Below are 19,980 nucleotides of genomic sequence, written 5' to 3'. Positions count from 1 at the left end.
GGCAGTCCTGAGTTGTCTTAATCGGATTAAAGTGCTTTAAAACTCTCATTTGTCTGAAGAGAAAGGAGACGAACGGTGCTATAGATAGTCTAGAACATTTTTTATTTTTATGTTAGAAATATGCCTCTTTTTGTTAATAGGGACCGAATGTTTGCGCACCAAGTGCATTTGCTGGAACACAAACTGCGGGTAAGTCCCAAAAAGAGGCTTCTACACGTGCTAAATGCAGTGTTTTATTTGCTATTTATGTGTATTCACTTTCACAGAGTAAAGAGGAGCGAATACTGGAACTGGAAACTGAAAATGCAATTCTCCATTTAAGGCTCGCAGAGGTAAGAAGAGGCTGTTTGCTGTGGGCGCATTTATTTTTACTTCAATTTGGATTGGACAATAGCAGGTGAACAAAGTGGACACAAATCTCACAGTTGGAGAACGTCAAAGAGCCGCGCAAATGGTTTCAAATCGTCTAATGGCGCCCGACAGCGAAAAAAATCTGACGCACAAGATAACGACATTTGACGCATAGTTTATAATGTGGACTATTCTACTGTTCCCAACAATAGGATGGGTTATGACGTGGCCAGTGTCCTTGTTTGAATTGGACTGTTTCACCAGACACTGTTCTTTTGGAGTGATTATGTTAAAACAAAAATACCACTTTGATTCTGACACCTGTGCAAAAGGTGATGTATGAAGCTCTGAGATAGGCCTGCTACTGCCCACGTGAGGCATCTGTGATATTTTGACCCTGGTGGTGTCCTGTGTTCCTATGTCTCCCCAGGAAAAGTTGAAGTAAACAATTTAATCTACATTATGCTTTATGGCCAAGGACACATATCACTATACATCTGCATTATAACAGTAACAGCAACAGTATTTTAAACAAAACACATTAGAGTATCAGCACTGTAACATTTTTTTTACTCAGTAGGTTACTGTAGTTACAAGTTTGAAGTCTAAAATCAGCATTATTGGTGATTTTTTTCAGTGCATTGGAAAACTGCACCAAAGTCGAGAAAAGGACAACGGTATTCTCCAATATAACACACCAAGGATAACCAGGTCGGGCCTCACCAAGCTCTTCTCTGAAGTCCAGGTATTTGTTTATTTATTAATTTTATTTTATTTTTTAGCAAAATTTCTAAAATCAGATGTTTTTTAAAGGACTTAAAACATGAGTTAAGTGAAATTTTTGGAGTCTACGTGAGCTTTGCCACTGAGCTGGAGGAGCAGAGCAAGATCCTTTTGGACAAAGTATCAAAAGCCAACACTGCAAATGAAGTTCAAAGTAAGTCTGTCTATGATGTCTATTTTTAAATAATAATACTCTATTTAACAAAACAAAACAAAATCCAAGAGAACAGCAGTATTTATATTACTGTAGTGTCCCTGAAGGTCTGGTCAGTACCCTTGGTCTTCTCACTCCTCTCTGAGATGTGATGTCTTATGACCTGAATTAGTGTATGGGAAGTTACTCTGATGCACTGCCCTTCTAAAATGCCCAACACTATTTAATTCTGCTGCTTACCACCACAATGCACTGTACAATAAATGCACATAAAAAAATTAATTAGCTATCTTGGCATTTTTGGAACCATTCATTAACACCATTCATTACTGTTCTGTCAGATTTGCAGGCCAGAGTTTTAGCTCTTGAGCACTCTCTAGAGGAAGAGAGGGAGCAGTGCAAAGTCGAAAGGAAAAGGAGAAAGGAGCTCCATAACACTCTAGTGGTAAGAAAATTTGGTTTATGAAGATTTAAAAAAACATACTTTAATTTCTTTCGTATGCTGCAGGAGCTTAGAGGAAACATTAGGGTGCATTGTCGTGTGCGTCCCATTCTCCCATTCGACTATCTCCAGCCCTCCACATCTGGATCAGGGTGAGTCATCCAGCTGTGACAATAGGATGGCCTCTTGATGAACTAATTATCTGTCTTCTCGATTATCTTCAGACATGCACCAGTGGAGGAAGTCATTCAAGCAGTTGGTGATGTGAGTGCAATTATAAAAATTGTATTTATTAAATTTACCGGTAATCATTGAAATCTTATTTTTGTATTTATGGTTTCAGGACACAGTGATGGTGAATTGCATGAAAACAGGGATGCCAATGCAAAACAAGATTTTTGAATTTGAAAGGTAAAATAAAACAAAAAAATAAATGGAAGGCATTATTATATTACTTAGGTGCTGATTAGTAAGATATTGTTCCACAGTATGGTTTGACCTGTGACTTGATATGGTGGTGTCACCTGCTTGTCTCTATGGAGATTTTAAGTTTCAAGCAAAGCAATAACCCCTCCATGGAGACAAGCAGTTTGTTGACAAACTACCTGAAATGTTGTGCACTTTAAGTACTAAAAATGATCTTTTCAGAGTACACGCACCAGAAGATTCTCAAGATACCGTATTTGAGGAAGTCAAACCACTCCTCAGATCTTTGTTGGATGGGTGAGTGTGAAATCAACTAAAGTTACTAAGTATTTAATATCAAACTGTGAATGTTTGTAAAACCTCATACCTGCCACTGTCTTAACTATTTCCTATTTATGCCTGCAGATATAACGTGTGCATCATGGCGTACGGGCAGACTGGCAGTGGGAAGACTCACACGATGATAGGTGCTGAGCCTCTGGAGCTGCTCTCTGAGACTCAGCAGGAGGTGCAGCAGGGGGTCGTTCCCAAAGCAGCTTCAGAGCTGTTCCGGTGAGACGCTGGATACATGAGTGTAAAATGCTTCTTATACATATATTAAGAGAGAATTAAGTTTCACTTGTTTACCGTAGCAAAACGTTCTAGCTACTCTAAATAGTATTGTCACAAAATGGAAATTTCAAACTCAATTCTGATACAAATTTTGATAACACAATTATAATAATAATAAACACGGTTTTAGACAATAATATGTCATCTTCAACACAAAATAATTGTCGTTTCTTTAATATTGCCATGTGGTCTGATACAAGTTCTGCTATAGATCAAGACATTCTAAAACCTTTCAGAAAAGACAGAATTTTGTCCTAATCATATGATTTATGAATGAGCATCCAGTACTAGTTTTACTATCAATTAGTATCTGGATATCCATTTTTGACAACTCAACAAAGCTTTGTGTCACTTCTAAAGATGGAGGATTTTGCTGTGCATTGTTGTGTCCAGGTTAATTTCGCAGAAGCCGACAGAGAGTCACACGGTGGAGGTGGCAGTGATGGAGGTCTACAACAATGAGGTGTTTGACCTGCTGTCCCAGGACGAGAGGGGCCTTGGGGGACAGAGGCGCGATGTTGTCACTACTTCATCTGGAGAGACACATGTCCCTGGACTTACATATGAGAAAATCACATACCTTTTTACACAAATATTGTTGTTATTTGTTGCTGTTTGTTTATTTTGTAATGTTCAACTATATTTTGGCTCATATTTTGGTTGCAGGCCCGTGAACAGCGCAACAGAGGTGATGCATTTTGTTAACAAAGTGTTGAAGCTCAGAACCCACAGTCCGACTCGTATCCACACGGATTCCTCTCGCTCTCACCTCATCATCACTCTCATGGTGTCATCTAAAAGCCCTAATGCACTGGTTTTAGGTGAGAGTGATCATGCAATGTTATGTTACACTGTGTGGGCCAGGGTTTCTGTATCAGTTGTTATACCAAATAAACTTTGACAAATCCAACTAAGCTAGTGAAATGCCCGCCATCTGCTTGTCTCTATTGAGATATTATTGTTTTGTCTGGGATGTTCTATAGTATAAAGTTTAATGTATCTCTCTCCATGGAGGCAAGCAGGGGTCGCTACCAGGTCAGGTCTCTGGAGAAACAAGCCTGGTCTCAGTAAAATATATGTGTGTGTGGGTTTTGCGCAGTATCTTTGCTGTTCCTAGTACTGTGCTTTTCTGGACTGAGATGTCTGTTGTTTTTCCTGGGATTTGCTGTAGCCACTCCTTCAGTTTGGGAGTTACTGCCCCAGGTGCTCCGATGACCATCGGGATCACTTATGCCATCACCTTCCAGGCCTTCTCCAGCTCTTCTTTGAGCCCCTGATATTTCTTTAATTCCTCATGTTCCTTTTTCCTGATGTTCCCATCACTTGATACTGCAATGTCCACCACACCATTCTATCAGTCTGTATCTGGAAGTCCCACAGGATCTTGGCTTGATCATTTTCCACTACCTTTGGAGGTGTTTCCCACCTTGACCTTGGGATCTCCAGTCTGTACTGTGCATACATGTTTCTGTACACTATCCCCACCACTTGGTTATGCTGCTCCATGTATGCTTTCCCTGACAGCATCTTACACCCTGCAGTTATGTGCTGGATTGTCTCAGGGGCCTCTTTGCACAGCCTACACCTTGGGTTTTATCTGGTATGGTAGATCTGTGCCTCTATTGCTCTAGTGCTCAAGGCCTGCTCCTGTGCAGCCAGGATGAGTGCCTCTGTGCTGTTCTTCAGACAAGGTCTCTCAAGCCATTGGTAGGATTTCTTGATATCAGCCACTTCACTTATTGTGGTTCATGCCATGCAGGGGCTTGTCCTTCCATGATGAAAATATCTCTAGCTCCTCCTTCTAGTGGAGCGCAGAGCTCCACTATTCGCTGAGCATATCATCTTTTGGGGCCTTATCCTTGATGTACTTATGGATCTTGGATGTTTCATCCTGGACAGTGGCTCTCACACTCACTAGTCCTCAGCCTCTTTCCTTATGCCTCTCGTACAGTCAGTACAGGGTGCTGTGGTCTGTATCTCCTCCTTCTGCCAGCTTATGATTCCTGCTAGGTATCTGTGTGTGGCAGGGCGTAGCTGTTTATTGCCTGGGTCTTGTTCTTGCCATTGAGCTGACTCCTTAGCACTTGCCTTACTTGCTTTCCTTGTTCCTCTTCAAGGTTGCCATTTGCTTGTGGGATACCAAGGTATTTGTAATGGTCCTCAACGTCTGCTATTGTTGCTTGTGGAAGTGAGACCCCTTCTGTGTGGACTACTTTCCCTCTTTTTGTCACCATCCGGCTGCACTTGTCAAGCCCGATTGACATTCCAATGTCTGTGCTGTAGATCCTGGTGGTGTGGATCAGTGTCGATGCCTCACTCATTCTTAGTGTACAGCTTGATGTCATCCATGTAGAAAAGATGACTGATGGTGGCTCCATTCCTGAATCAGTATCCATAGCCAGTGTTGTTGATGATTTGGCTGAACAGCGGTGGTGACAGTGCATCTCTTTGGCATATGCCACATTTGATGGTCACTTGTGTAAGTGGCTTGTCACTGGCCTCAAGGGTTTTTTTTCACAACCTCGCTGAGTTTGCAATGAAGGCTCTTAGAGTCTTGTTGATGTTATACAGCTCCAGGCATTCAGTGATTCATGTGTGCAGCACTGAGTCATAGGCTTTCTTGTAATCAATCCAGGCAGTGCACAGGTTGGTCTGACGGGTTTGCTGTCTCGGGCGATTGTTTGGTCTACCAGGAGCTGGTGTTTGGCGCCCCTGGTATCTTTGCCGATGACCATCTTATCTTAGGCAATGATGCCTGATATGAACTTCCATATATATATATATATATACATATATACACACACATATATACATATATGTGTGTGTGTGTGTGTATATATATATATACATATGAAAAAATATGTAATTGAGACAACTTTAAAATGCTTATTGACATCAGCAGAATTTTATTATTATTATTTTTTTAATGTCACAAACCAATCCAACATCACCTCACAGCTCGTAGACTGCAGAGCGCCAAGAAGGACATGCTCAACTCTAGCAGAAAGCAGTTTTGGAGTCCACAGTGTTGCCGTGCCAAACCACCTGATGAGCTTCTGTTGAGCCCCGCCTCCTCCCGATGCCCCTCCCCCTCACCATGCCCCTCCCCTTTACGCTCACCCTCACCACGGCGCAGCATCACCCAGGACACGTTCAGGACTAAACTTCAGCTGGTGGACCTTGCTGGGAGCGAATGTGTTGGTAAGTTAGGAAAGTAATTTTTTTGGCAGTAAAGAGATAGTTACAGATTTAGGAGAGTGCATTCAATGTATATATATGCCTTCAGGGGGCTGCTTGAAAGGATAAGATAGACGGTGTGTAATAATTTAAAATGCAAGATTTGTGTTTTACAGTTTCAGAAAATTATATAAATCCTCCAGGACATTTTAAACTTTTAATATTATTTTAGGGAGAAAAAGTATGTTTACTGGGCGGTAACTGTTGAGCTCTGTGAGGGAAATTTAAGTAAATTCATGTTGTGAAGAAAATATTCTTGTCATATGTCTTTAAATGCATTTGATCTGTGTCAGTTGGTCAGGCCCAGATCAGACAATGTGTGAAGGTTGTGTCTCCATCCCACAGGAAACTCATTTTTTTCGTTCTACCTGTCTAAGTGTAAAAGTTCATTATCATATGGGTGTGAAACAAAAGTCAATCTGCTTTGAAATGTATGTAGCATTGTCACTGTGGTATAAAATAGTCAGAGCTCAGATGCTCAGGGGACTTGGACTGGGGAGGAGAGAGCAGGAAGACTTGGGGGGCTGGGAGGCTACGAGTCTGTCCTGTCTGGATCTGCTGTAACAAAGAATAAACCTTTTTCTGTATTTCAAATGGATTACTTTTCATCTAGAATTGTAATTTTTCCACAACAGCTCTATGCAGTTAGATTTACACTTTTGCTTTATCTATAGACTTAATAAAATCTGCTTAAGGCCAAGTAAATGCTCTGGTTCAGTAAATAAAATAAAATAAAATAAATTAACGATTGCTGATCATTTTCCTTCATTGAAGTCTTGTCTTTGTCCTGATCAGGTATGTCAGGCGTGTCGGGTCCGAGCTTATGGGAGGTGTCCTGTATAAACCGCTCTCTCTGTTCCCTGTCTGATGTCTTGAGTGCTCTGGCAGAACACAGACCACACATTCCCTACAGAAACAGCAAACTCACACACCTCCTTCAGGATGCCATAGGTACTGTTTATAGGTTCATTTACCATGTATTTGACCTCACGTGTTTTATTTGTCTGCATTATTTAATTCGAGCGCACAACTAAACGTTTGTCTTATTGTGTCCACCAGGTGGCGATGCTAAGCTGCTGCTGATGCTATGTGTGTCTCCCACTCAGCACTTTCTTACTGAGTCCCTGCAGTCTCTGGGCCTGGGGTCTCGAGCTCGTCAGGTCCAGAAGTCTGTGACGCGGAGGAAGAATAATACACTTCAAGTTTAGACACATCTGTAAAGGTGAGACAAGTTTAAAACATTCAAATTGGACAAAATGATTGAGTCTTTACATAAATCTGCACATGTAACTGTTCTGGTGGAGGGTTCACCGCCTGCTAATGTCCATGTAGATGTTATTACTTTGCTTGAAATGTTCCACAACATGGCATTAAAGATATCTACCTCCTTGGAGACAAGCATGATAACACACATCGTAAGAATGCATACATGAATTTAATGTATTTTTGAGCTATAGAAACACCTCTAATTGAATTATATAAAATAGGTTTGATAATGTACTGTGGAACATTCCAGGCAAAGCCAGAACATCTCCATGAATACAAGCAGGTGACAGACCTCTGCCAGAAAAGTTACTTGGTGTAACTAGTGATACTGTCACTGATACTGAATACATTTCTATTGGCAGTGAAATCTACTTTGTCATATACATCAGTTAAGCTTAACAGAGCTTAGAGGTAGTTTATAAAAGGCAAACTGTAATTCAATAGATCACCAGTACTACAATAAATGCAATACCTGTTAGTGAAGAAGTATATTATGTAATGATGTCAGCGCCATCTCCAATTTTGGGTTCGGTGTAGTTTTGCTAAAAGCTAAAGCCATAAGGTTGATGCCATTTGCAGAATTTATAATATACACTATCTTTTTATGTCTGTTTCTAGAGAGTGGAATCCAGCAATTAAAACAAGTTTAAAGTCTTGTGTGATTATGTCTTCCTGCTTAAATATATGCTCTCATTTTCCACAGCAGCACAGCCTCTGCCTGTGTGTAGATAACACTGTGGTGGGACCGCTGGCATTAACGCTCCATTTTACTGTTCATGATTGGAAGCAGTGGGAAAATGCACAGTCACAACCTGAGAGGCTGTAAATGTGAATGTTCACACAATCACAGTGAAGAATTGTGTTTTTGAGCAAATGGCATTAGAAGTTGACTACAGGTTAATCGGGCAATTTCCACCATGGTGAATACTTGGGTCTCCACTGAGTGTGAAAACAGTGTATCGGGTAATTAAATCTCAGTTTCATCAGGGCCCCCCTTAGAGCTAAAGCAAATTTTATTAGGGCTGTTTGTGTTACAATAAATGATCTATTATCACTGAAGCTTTGCTCTAGCTTAAAGGTGCACTATGTAACCTTTCTGATGGAGTCCACCACCTGTCCAATGTTCTACAGTATGCCATTGTACTTGTATCTGTCTTTCAAATATTCAATTACACATGTTTTTATTGTTCAAAAATACCTTGAAAAACCTACATTCTTAATGTGAGTGGGGTTATCTCACCACAGATCTGTAATCTGCCATGGTTATCTTTTGCTTGTCTCCATGTAGGTAGACACATTTAATGCCCTATTTTGTAACATTCCAGGCAAAGCAATAACATCTTCCTGAATACAAAAAAATAGCAGACGCTCTACCAGAAAAGTAGAATAGTACACCTTTAAAGGAGAAAAAACAAACAAGCTCAGATGCAGAGTTGAGAAGACTGAACATTAGTTTTTTTAATTCAGGCAAACTGTTACAGTCAACAGTTACATAAGTTACAGAGTTTACAGTTTTGAACCTCTGTCTTTTTTGTTTAAACAATGGTTTCTGTCTCATTGTATCCCTTTTCTTCCCCCCCGAACATAGAAACAGCAAATCCATACAAGCGCAGGCAAGTTAAGTAGTAACAGCACAATTACATTCATCAACTCAACAATACGAACAATAAGGCAAGAAGAAGAAAGAACGAACAAGATATGGCCGACATTTTCTTTTGAAATGAGCCAAAAACAAGGCCTATTTATGCATCATTTTCTTGTCACAGCCTCAAGGCAGTTTCACGCTGAAAAACTGTTTATTTTTAACCAGAAGTTTGGTGTTAGCGGTAAAGGGGATCTGGGGGAGGAGCTGCCTTCGGATACTGAGTGGTATTGGTCAGATTAGTTATGGAGAAATAATCTGTTATCCAAGTGTCAGACATTGAAGTTGGAAAGAAATCACATGTGTATCTACTGCATCTTATCTCTTCTCTCTGTAATAATGGCATCGAAGGATAAGAGCTTAGTAGGGTAGAAAAACATGGCTCAGGATTAGTTTAATGACAAGATTAGCATACCAGAAAACACCATCCCACACTGACAAAAAAAACAAAACAATCTCTGTGTGTTACACGATGTAATCTGAATAAGTTGGTAAATGTTGTAAAATGTTTTTAGTATGCATCATGAAGCACACTTAGGTATTGTGGAAAAAAATCTTATTTTGATTTAGGATGAGATGCATCTCAAATTTCAAAACATTAGAGAAGATGGTACAAATAAAAAAGAAATTTGCTACTTGGTACATGTATTTTTATATTCATCAATTCAATGTCATGAATTAGCTTTATAGCAGAGACAATTTGCAGAATTTTATAACCAGTCTTTTTGCCATAATTATCAAAACAAAAAAAAATACAAAGAAATGTGTAAATTACCTATTTCAGTTTCAAGTTCAGAGATGAGAAATGTAACGATTTAACACCTGGTATGCCGATTTGCTGTGAAAAATGTATCAATGAAAATAGCTACTCCATTCAGTTGCATTTTACACTCAAATTGACCCAGGTGAGGGAATATGCACATGTATATGGCCACAGCAACCATGAAATGCTCCTTCATTCTCATTCATACAACAATAACATACCGCCACATTGACACAATCCTGTTTCTGCTTGTTTCTTTGTGACAAAGTCAATCTTGATAACAAGCATGACAGCTCAACTAGAAATACTCTTAGCTGATCTTGTTTGTGTAAATTACTGGCCCATTTCAACCATATTCTGTAACCAAATAAAAAGGTAAAAAACTTAAAACGGCACTCGTAATGCCATCACCCGCCACAAGAGGGCAATGTGCTGTGAAAGGAAAGTTGCAACATGCCTTCAATTTTCCTTTGTCAAGTCTTTTTTTAAATATAGACACACAGACATGAAACCAAAACAAATGGGCCTTCAAACCTAAATCTTCATGTATATTAAGAGTTAGTAGGATTTCATCATGAAGAAAGCCATGATAAAGTTGTGTTGTAGTGCAGAAATCTTTTAGACACCAAGGAGACCAAGGGCACAGGGAGTCTCCTCAACACAAAGCACATCAAGACAGATGACAATAAAAGCTCCACAGAGGAGAGGCCGTCAACAGAGTGTCCTTCTATCTGTAATGGATGCGACATACTGAGGGGCCATGCCAAGGGCGTACAGGGCAATCACTGTCCACTATTGCAGCCCTTCATCACTCCATCCAGTCCCCCTCATCAAACTCAGACTCATCCTCAGAGTCGGAGTACTCGACAGCGATGCGTCGGGACAGAATAGTGGCCACATCATTTCCAACGCGCTCGTGCTTAGCCTCCTGCTCCCGCTGCTCCTCTACTTTCCGAAGCTGGATACCTGCAGGAGCATAAGAGCAAAGATTTTCACTAAAATAAAAAGTGTATTATACATTCAGATATATTAAAAATACTGGACACAGCTGTATTTTAGTGGGCATACATAAATAACCTTAGAATAAAGAGTTAAGACCAATCAAGGTGCAGTATTCCAAGCCAAAAACATCAAACATAATAATAAAACTAGTAATCACTGAAGTAAAAAATATGAAGGTTTGTGTAAGACTGTGTAAGTTTGTGTACCTTTTCTGATGGCTTCTAGCAGCACACTGCGTGCGTCACTGATAGGGGGTAAGTTTGCAGGGTAATGCCTCTTGGGAACCACATCGTGGGTCGCTGCGTGGGGTTGTGGAGAACCCATAGCTCCTGGCGGGGGACAGGGAGACGAGGTACGGGCTCCAGGCTGTGGCAGAGGAGGCGGAGGAGGGGGTGGGGGTAGAACAGTACCATCTGAAGGACCCAAAGGTCCCAGAGCCGTCTTGTCCATGCCCTGGTGCAGACGAGCTGGGGATGAGTGGAGAGGTGGAGCAACTGGTGGAGGGGCAGGATGCAGCACCCCTGGAGCGATCTGGAGAGGTGCAGGTGGAGGTGGGATGGCTGGAGGCTGCTGCTGCACTGGCAGAGGAGGGATGGGGGGAGGAGTGCCCCGCAGACCAGCAGAGGGCAGTGGAGGGGGAGGAGGGGGCAGTGGGGGAGGAGGGGGAGGAGTGTTGTTGAGACCTCCTGTCCGAGCTGGAGACTGAGGTCGGCTGTCCGAGAAACCTGAACCAGAGCTAAATGCAGAGACAGAAGGCACTAATTAATAACCATGTGTGTGCATGATAAAGACAATGGTGCAAAGATATTGTTAATCTTTCCTTGAAATGACTTATGCATTACTGTATATCCTAACAAAAAGCCTTAATCAGATAAGGACCACCTTGATGTAAACTTTTTAACTTCACTTGTAAAACAACAGATCGCTGCACCACTACTTCAGTAGCACAGCACATTGCATAGAAGTCCTCTGACATGGATGGAGGACAGTGTAAATTGGATTGTATCAGAGCCCTTAATATACATACTGCATCCACCAACACCAGTCTGTTACACCAGCCATAGCTTCAAAGAAAAGTGTATCGGATCCCACACCAAATGTCAGTGGGACTTCAAAGAGCAAAGGCAGACAAAGCTGTGATGGAGGTTTGGGAAAAAAGCAGAGTGGTGAGGACTTTTGGAGAAATCAATTAAATATTTCTGCTCCTCATGCCTAAATGATGTCCGCATGACTTCAATCAGAATGACTGAAAATATCTTAGTTTACCACTAAACCTATAGAAAGAACCTAAAGTTTGACATTGTCATCTCACCTAAGAACAGAGGGAGCCTTGATGTCTCCCATCGAGTGCATGGGAGGTGGAAGGGGTGGGGCATCGTGTGGTCGTGATGAGTACATTCGGTCTCCTCTGTTGAGCAGCTCGTTCATCTGGGTGTAGGGCAACGCAGCCAACGAGAATGTCCCGTCCATGTGCTCCGTGTACACCTGCCCCCTGGAATCAGAAACAGTAAACCACATTGTAAGAGATAAGGTGGGATAAAGACATTTCATCTGGTAGAGCATTGGATATTGTACAATGATATATTTTTAAAAAAATGTAACATTTGAAAAGTAATTTATTTTGTGACATGCCTAGATATGTTTTAAGGAAAACACATGCATGTAGTCCTATGAATATCAATTAGTTATTAAGTGCAAGTTTGCAAGTTCTCCCACTTGGAGGGGTCTGAAATTTTCATCTTAGGTGCATGTGCATTATGTGAGACATAATCTAAAAAAAAAAATAAAAAATTCTGGAAATTGCATTGTATGATTTTTGAAATAATTAATTTGTATGTTACTGCTGCAAATAAGTATTTGAACAACTGAGAAAATCAATGTTAATATTTGGTACAGTAGCCTTTGTTTGCAATTACAGAGGTCAAACGTTTCCTGTAGTTTTTCACCAGGTTTGCACACACTGCAGGAGGGATTTTGGCCCACTCCTCCACACAGATCTTCTCTAGATCAGTCAGGTTTCTGGGCTGCCGCTGAGAAACATGGAGTTTGAGCTCCCTCCAAAGATTTTCTATTGGGTTTAGGTCTGGAGACTGGCTAGGCCTCTCCAGAACCTTGATATGCTTCTTACGGAGCCACTCCTTGGTTATCCTGGCTGTGTGCTTTGGGTCATTGTTATGTTGGAAGATCCAGCCACGACCTATCTTCAATGCTCTAACTAAGGGAAGGAGGTTGTTCTCCAAAATCTCGCAATACATGGCCCCAGTCATCCTCTCCTTAATACAGTGCAGTCGTCCTGTCCCATGTGCAGAAAAACACCCCCAAAGCATGATGTTTCCACCCCCATGCTTCACAGTAGGTATGGTGTTCTTTGGATGGTACTCATCATTCTTCTTCCTCCAAACATGTCAAGTGGAATTAAGACCAAAAAGTTCTATTTTGGTCTCATCTGACCACATGACTTTCTCCCATGACTCCTCTGGATCATCCAAATGGTCATTGGCAAACTTAAGATGGGCCTGGACATGTGCTGGTTTATGCAGGGGAACCTTGCCATGCATGACTTTAAACCATGATGTCTCAGTGTATTACTAACAGTAACCTTGGAAAAGGTGGTCCCAGCTCTTTTCAGGTCATTGAGCAGCTCCTCCCATGTAGTTCTGGGTTGATTCCTCACCTTTCTTAGGATCATTGAGACCCCACGAGGTGAGATCTTGCATGGAGCTCCAGTCCGAGGGAGATTGACAGTCATGTTTAGCTTCTTCCATTTTCTAATAATTGCTCCAACAGTGGATCTTTTTTTCACCAAGCTGCTTGGCCTTGTAGCCCTTTCCAGCCTTGTGGAGGTCTACAATTTTGTCTCCTGTGCATTTTGACAGTTCTTTGGTCTTGGCCATGTTAGTAGTTGGAGTCTTACTGATCATATGGTATGGACAGGTGTCTTTATGCAGCTAACAACCTCAAACAGGTGCTTCTAATTTAGAATAAGTGAAGTGGAGGTGGACTTTTTAAAGGTGGACTAACAGGTCTTTGACGGTCGAAATTCTAGCTGATAGACAGGTGTTCAAATACTTATTTGCAGCAGTAACATACAAATAAATTATTTTTTAAAAATCATACAATGTGATTTACAGATTTTTGAGATGAAAATTTCAGACCCCTCCATTTCTAATAGGGAGAACTTGCAAAATCACAGGGTGTTCAAATACTTATTTGCCTCACTGTGTGTGTGTGTGTGTGTGTGTGGGGGGGGGTTTATATATATATATATATAAACAAAATCATTTACGACACAGACAACAAAATTGATCTAGTTCTAGTAGCAGTGCAATTACAAATCAAGCGGCAAACTCTTCACTGTCCTCTTCAATAATTACAGTATATATTTTTACATGTTATATAAGAATGCAACTGAGTCATCATGGTCTGAATAAGATCACAATGTCATGTCCTAGAAAGGTACTAATTTGTCTGCAATAGATTTTTCATTAATAGCATTGACTGACATGAAAATAGCTTAACATGAGTGGCACTGGAGACTTACAGCACAATAAATGTAATCATAACTGTGAGGGATTCTAATCAGCACTGCCGTGGCCGCATTTTCCCACTGCAAATGAAGTGTAAATTATAAGGAGCGATTGTTGGTGAAGTGGGACCAATTTAGCTTTGCAATGACAGATTTCATCCTGTGAGCAAAAATATATGGCAGAACACTGAGTTTAAGGTAACTGTACTGATGGGGGGGGGTTGCTACATGCCAGTCTCTAAGCTAAGGTTATGGTTTTGCCTGAAATTTTCCACTTTATGGCATTTAACTTATCTCTCTTGCATTAATTCTATTTCAGGTGTTATTATATGGGGTCTTCACAGATCTGACCTGTAACTTGGCCTGCTTAGTGCCATGATTTTAGTCATGGTCATAGAAATAGAAGTAGGTGAGAGATCCTTCATCATTCATTAGGACATTTTAACTTAAATTTATATTGTTAGCATCCGGACAATATGCATCCACATGAGGAGAGGTTTTACATTTGCCATTCTAACAAATTCTCTATCTTCTAACAAAGTGTTTGTCTAGTGCAGGGGTCACCAACCTTTTTTAACCTGAGAGCTACTTTACGGGCACTGAGTCATATGAAGGGCTACCAGTTTGAGACGCTCTTCTGAAATAACAAATTTTCTCAGTTTGCCTTTAGTTATACATTATTGATAATGATAAATGATAATCATCTATGTGAACACATTGATCACGTTGCAAGACACTGATCACATTAATGATTTCTCAAAATAATTATGAACAATGAGCAAGGAGGGAAACGTATCAGTATTCAGCACTTTAACTTTACTAATCTTAGTAATTGTTAAATTTCCAGATGACACTTACATCACTACATCTCATAGGAAAAGTGTCCCATTTTCACTATCCATTGACAAAACATTTTAACAAAACATAAATAATATACATTGCACCATGTTTCATTAAGTTATCAATCATGTAATGTTAAAGAAAAATAAGCTTACATATTTTTAAATAAATCTCGGTTGCGTTGTGTGAATTTTTCACCGGTGTCGTGAAAAAAGCCTGCCGTTTACCCAAAGCTGCGTTTAGCTCTGGGCTTGTTCTGCCCATAGTGTGCGTCCCCATGGGGAGTGCGCGTCCCTGTGGGGAGTGCGCGTCCCCGTGGGTAGTTAGTGTGGAGCTTTGTGAGACGTAGTGAAGTGTCCCTCCACATTGTGTCGCTTTGCCGTCACCACAGTCGCTCCGCAGATGAGATACGCGCAGGTTTCTTTTACAGTCTTAAATCGTTGTGAAAGTGATCTCTTTATTTTCTACCATGTTTTGGAGTAAGAAACTGCATTCAGCGCATCCTCACAGCGCTCGCGAGCTGAGCACTGGTTTTGTCACGTGCACAATACTGACCTTTGAAGTGAGTAGGTCAAAGTTCACCTTAACTTATCTAAACTTCACGTATAATGAACAAATGTTTAAGATATTGTCATTTTTAAATCTATATAAACGCAAGGGTGATAAAAAAAAATAGCAACAGAATAAAATAAAATTTTAGATGCAGCTCATTAGTGAGTTTGCTATTTTTAGAACCACTCTGCGGGCGACTCATGTGGGGCTTGGGGGCGACATGGCGCCCGCGGGCACAGTGTTGGTGACCCCTGGTCTAGTGCTTATCACGGAAAGCCAAATATTTGTGAGCCATATATTTCTGGATGTAAATCACACTAACCTGTTGTCGTGGTAACCTGCAGAACCGTTGGCCTCTCGGTGCTTGTCGTCCGGGACGTCCTGGGCCAGTTCTGCGCCCAGGGCCAGCTTCTGCCACTCCTTCTTTCGGTCGTGTGGGGCTCGGGGCACCTTCTCTGGCTCGTGAGGGCGGTCTATGGCCTTCAGCTGCGGACAGGGAGCGATGATGGACACACAAGACGAACACCAACCAGGACAAACAGTGGACAAGATGATGGATGAGGACAAAGGAAGAAGAGAGAAATACTTGGTTAGATATGACTGAACAACCCATTATAGAACTAACTAGTCTGATTTTGGTTCATAAATCAAATAATACGTAAAAAATAGACTCATGTCAACAGATAAACTACCTAATCCAAATATGAAACCTACCAAAATGTGCTAAGGGTGCATCGAACAACCTTTAGAAAAGTGCCCGAGTCAAACAAAAATTAAAATAATGGGGAAAGAATATATCCATTTGTTAAGTACAGTTCAGAACTGTGAAAAACAGGTTATTCAAAAAGGTCTTTCTGTGTCAAATGGCACACCCTTATAGCTCACAAAAACACAACTTATCTAATAAAAAAAATGATTTATTGTTATAGAACATGATAACATTCTGAAACTTAACAGTAAACATGAAATGAGAAGGACCAAATCAAGTTTAATAGTTTCAGTGTGTATAGAGAAAGGTCATATGTCAAAGAGGACTCAAACGTTTGATGACACAATAAATGACAGACACAGCAGAAGCAAAAATCACACAGAATGTCTTATATATTATCTGTATTTTGTTCACATACCTGCCCTGGAAGGTCTAAGTACCTATAGACCTGATCATACATGCGGGGGTCCTGCAACTACAAAAAACAAAAAACACAAGAGAAGCACTGGGGTGAGGGGGGTGGGTCTGAAAAAAAAAAAGAAAAACTCAAACAGCCACAACAACAGCAGAGTGGGTGGTGACAGTGAGGGGTGCACCATAATCAAGGGGTGAAAAGTGAAAAAAGAAAAGAAAAGCCTATAAAAACACAATGGCCATGTGCTTTCAGCAGAAGGACGTCACAATGCTACTATAGGGCCTAGCGTGCACAATACAAAGGACTAACAATCTAGTTTAGAAAGAGGCAGACCTTACTGGAATGGGACAGGAGCAGATAGTGGGACATGCCAAAACGTAAACATGCAGAGCTGCCCCAAAAGTAAATGCAAATAGCAACATTACACACAAACACACACATTCTAACAAAGCATCAAATTCATCATGACATGATACATTTCTGACAACTTTAAAGGTGCAGTTTGTCACTTTTCTGGTGGAGGGTCTCTCACCGGATTGTCATACAGATTTTATTGCTTTGCATGGAATGTTCGACAGTATGGCTTTCAGTGCAGCTAACACTGAGACAAGCTTTTGATGCAATTGGGCCACAGAACAGATCAGATTAATAGAGAAGCAAATACATGTTTTTCAACGTGTTTTAGCAATAAAAACAGCTGTAAATGCTGTAATGAATAAATGAGAGGTACTGTTACATACTAGTATAATCAAGTTTCAAAGACACACCATGGTTACTAATAAAATTTAGATTTTGGGGCACAAACTTTTGCTGACTGACAGCTGATTCAACAACTGTCCTCTGTGGATTAACCATAGGCTGTTTGGCTCGTCCACAGCTCAGCCTCTGAGGAGGAGCAAGGGAATAATTTGGATGCTAATGCCTATTGATTAAATTCTGATTCATCACGGCCCATTATCTGTGATGAGGCATTGGTCTGCGTACAGCACCCTCGTGCCTGCCTCCTCCTCTCTGCTCCAGCATTTATAAATCTGGACCCACAAAGTCAATATCGTTTAGTCCACACTGAAGATCCTGAAAACACTGTGTGCAAATGGGTGCTTTGGCACAAAAAGTCTAATATTTCATGACATTATACAACAGACGTACATCTATTTGCTTTTGTAATGGGCTAGAACTGTACTTAAGTCCCACCATTTTGTTTGTTTTAGATTAAAAAAAAAATCACCATATGTGTGAATGTATTCTGTACAAAGTGTGACTGTGGTATGTTTGACATATCCTCATTCTAACTCACAAAATGCATCATAACAAGTTTAAAAAGGCACCTAAATAATTAGACAGGTTGCAGAAGCTAAATGCTGTGCAAACTCCACCATCTGTCATACATATTATAAGCAACATTTTTCACTATAAAACAGTTTAAAGTAAGCAAGGCAGGAGCTGAGTGAGAGACGGTGCATCTGTACACGTTTGTCAGTTTTTTTTAATAAATGGAGCTAATTTCAGAAGCTGTGGAGCCTGCGGGGAAATCTCCATCCCTCATCCCAACAGCCAGCTATCAGACTGTGTGCGCATCTCCAGAGTTATGGCCTGTAGAAGCCATTTAAAGTGTGTCAATGTGAGGTATGTGTGTAACTGTATTGGGCTGTGTGGTTTCATGCTGGACCTAACAGACTCAGCAGAAGTGCAATGAGCCATTATTGGCTAAAAATAAAGGCCAAAGAGGGTGGAGCTAACAGGAGCATGTAAATAAGACCACCCCTTTCCTGACAATAACATCTGGACTGAACACACGATTTCTGAGGATGTATTATTTACTTAGACAAGATCTTATAATTGAAATAAATGTGTTGATCAAACTACAGTAGACATCAACCTATGTATATGCATCATTGTTAATGATGATTTAATACAGCCACACAGAGGGGCAGCGTAAAATTGCCAACTGTGACTAAGAGCCAAGTATACCTGTAAATGATGTGGCACTAAGAAATGATGTGACAGCTCCAGAAAGGATTATCAACGTGATTTTGATTTTCAGTTGAATGCAACATTGAACATAAGTAATAAAATGTACTAATTATGTACAGTGGAAATACTCAAGAAAACAACAATCAACAACAATGCATTATGAATTAGAGAGGCCATGATTTGTGGTATCTAAGTCTTTTGCAATACATTTTAAAGAAGCTTAGTGAAAAATTGGTCAAGTGGATATAAAAACAAAAGAATAATTCCAATTATTATTTAATGATGTTAAGATGTAAAGAAGGATGAATACACCAGACCTTTAAATAGAACAGCATTCCCTTATCTTACACACAAGTGCTGTTAGTACTGTGCTCATAGATCTAATCTCATGCTAATTTGTAATGCAAAATTTCTTGTGTTACTTTAGTATAATGATGCAGTGAGGACAGTTAAAGGTGAAGTCCAGGGGCTGTTGTGTTAGGTTAGTGGGGTGAGTAGGCTGCAGACCGCTGGAACATGGGACATGCGGTCTTACCTCCAGGGGGCAGAGGAAGGGGACAGGACGGGGGTCAAATAGAAAGCCATTTGGACACATGAGATAAGGCAGATCCTGCTGTACAGAGTGGTCATAAAATGTATGGAGACAAAGCAAAGAGTGAGGGGAGAATGAAGAAGAGAAAGCCATAAAAGAAACTAAAGATACAGAAGTTTGGGACAGAAGCTGCTTATAGGAAGTCATCTGTTTTCATTTGGCTAAGGACAGGTGGGATCTAACAGTGAATCTAACTAAGTAATGATTCAATACAATTTAAGAGATCCACTTCAACAAGGAGTTTACTTAACTTGCTCTATAATGGTCTTTTGATATGTTATGACTGAATAAACCAAGAAATACACACAACAATAATCAAATAAAGTCAACTAACACTTCTAAAATATACCAAAGAACCTATTTTTTGGTCACTTGAAATCTGAAAACTTGCCTATGCCTTACATGGTTTTATAAACATCCATCCAGGTAGTGCACCATCTGTCATCTGTCATGGTCATTCCTCTTAGTTTATAACCTTGAGTCTGTCTTGACCCTGAAACAGCTCATCACGTCACTAGCAATATCAGTTGTGTATCCAGTGCTGCCAAAGAAATATAGTTCTCTGTCTGTGAAAACAAAACTGCTCTTAAATATAGAATTACTTCAATAAATATTTTAATGGAATCAAAGAATAGAGAAAGAACTGGAAATATCAGTAACAGTACAAAGATAATTTCCTTAAAATAGCTGTCAA

At 40.4% G+C, this 19,980-nt stretch overlaps 2 protein-coding genes across 5 annotated transcripts in view; one reads left to right on the top strand and one right to left on the bottom strand.

Moving 5' to 3' along the window:
- The first annotated feature begins 105 nt into the window (after nt 1–105).
- Nucleotides 106–7,224, top strand: kif25 (kinesin family member 25). The gene is made up of 15 exons (XM_055232276.1): nt 106–189; nt 267–332; nt 989–1,096; nt 1,165–1,288; nt 1,630–1,733; nt 1,797–1,882; nt 1,955–1,994; nt 2,074–2,141; nt 2,379–2,453; nt 2,562–2,708; nt 3,162–3,365; nt 3,435–3,589; nt 5,727–5,969; nt 6,801–6,956; nt 7,065–7,224. Exons 1-15 carry the CDS (start codon nt 121–123, stop codon nt 7,211–7,213), a joined length of 1,794 nt encoding a protein of 597 aa, XP_055088251.1. The 5' UTR covers nt 106–120; the 3' UTR covers nt 7,214–7,224.
- Nucleotides 7,225–8,704: 1,480 nt separating this feature from the next.
- Nucleotides 8,705–19,980, bottom strand: part of wasf1 (WASP family member 1) — a 47,812-nt gene continuing 36,536 nt past the window's right edge. The window contains exons 6-11 of one of the 4 annotated variants that reach the window (XM_033991251.2): nt 19,230–19,307; nt 16,724–16,780; nt 15,919–16,082; nt 11,991–12,170; nt 10,885–11,414; nt 8,705–10,642 (exon numbers count right to left, since the gene is read on the bottom strand). In XM_033991251.2, the coding sequence (XP_033847142.1) occupies nt 10,485–10,642; nt 10,885–11,414; nt 11,991–12,170; nt 15,919–16,082; nt 16,724–16,780; nt 19,230–19,307 (1,167 nt within the window). In that variant the 3' untranslated portion in view covers nt 8,705–10,484. The remainder of the gene's footprint in view (nt 10,643–10,884; nt 11,415–11,990; nt 12,171–15,918; nt 16,083–16,723; nt 16,781–19,229; nt 19,308–19,980) is intronic. The other 3 variants (XM_055232141.1, XM_033991250.2, XM_055232142.1) reach the window with 3 other exon arrangements.

Source organism: Periophthalmus magnuspinnatus, chromosome 24 (assembly GCF_009829125.3).
Source record: "Periophthalmus magnuspinnatus isolate fPerMag1 chromosome 24, fPerMag1.2.pri, whole genome shotgun sequence".
Classification (NCBI taxonomy): domain Eukaryota; kingdom Metazoa; phylum Chordata; class Actinopteri; order Gobiiformes; family Gobiidae; genus Periophthalmus; species Periophthalmus magnuspinnatus.
The sequence above is the reverse complement of the archived record's forward strand: the minus strand, read 5'-3'. Positions and strand labels throughout refer to the sequence as shown.

What these genes read in the sequence shown, in the direction of transcription:
- kif25 (XM_055232276.1), top strand. Translation starts at nt 121, where the DNA reads ATGCCTCTTTTTGTTAATAGGGACCGAATGTTTGCGCACCAAGTGCAT. An exon ending in AGCTCTTCTCTGAAGTCCAG is followed by an intron (nt 1,097 to 1,164) that starts GTATTTGTTTAT and finishes TGTTTTTTAAAG; the next exon opens with GACTTAAAACATGAGTTAAG. An exon ending in TCATTCAAGCAGTTGGTGAT is followed by an intron (nt 1,995 to 2,073) that starts GTGAGTGCAATT and finishes TTATGGTTTCAG; the next exon opens with GACACAGTGATGGTGAATTG.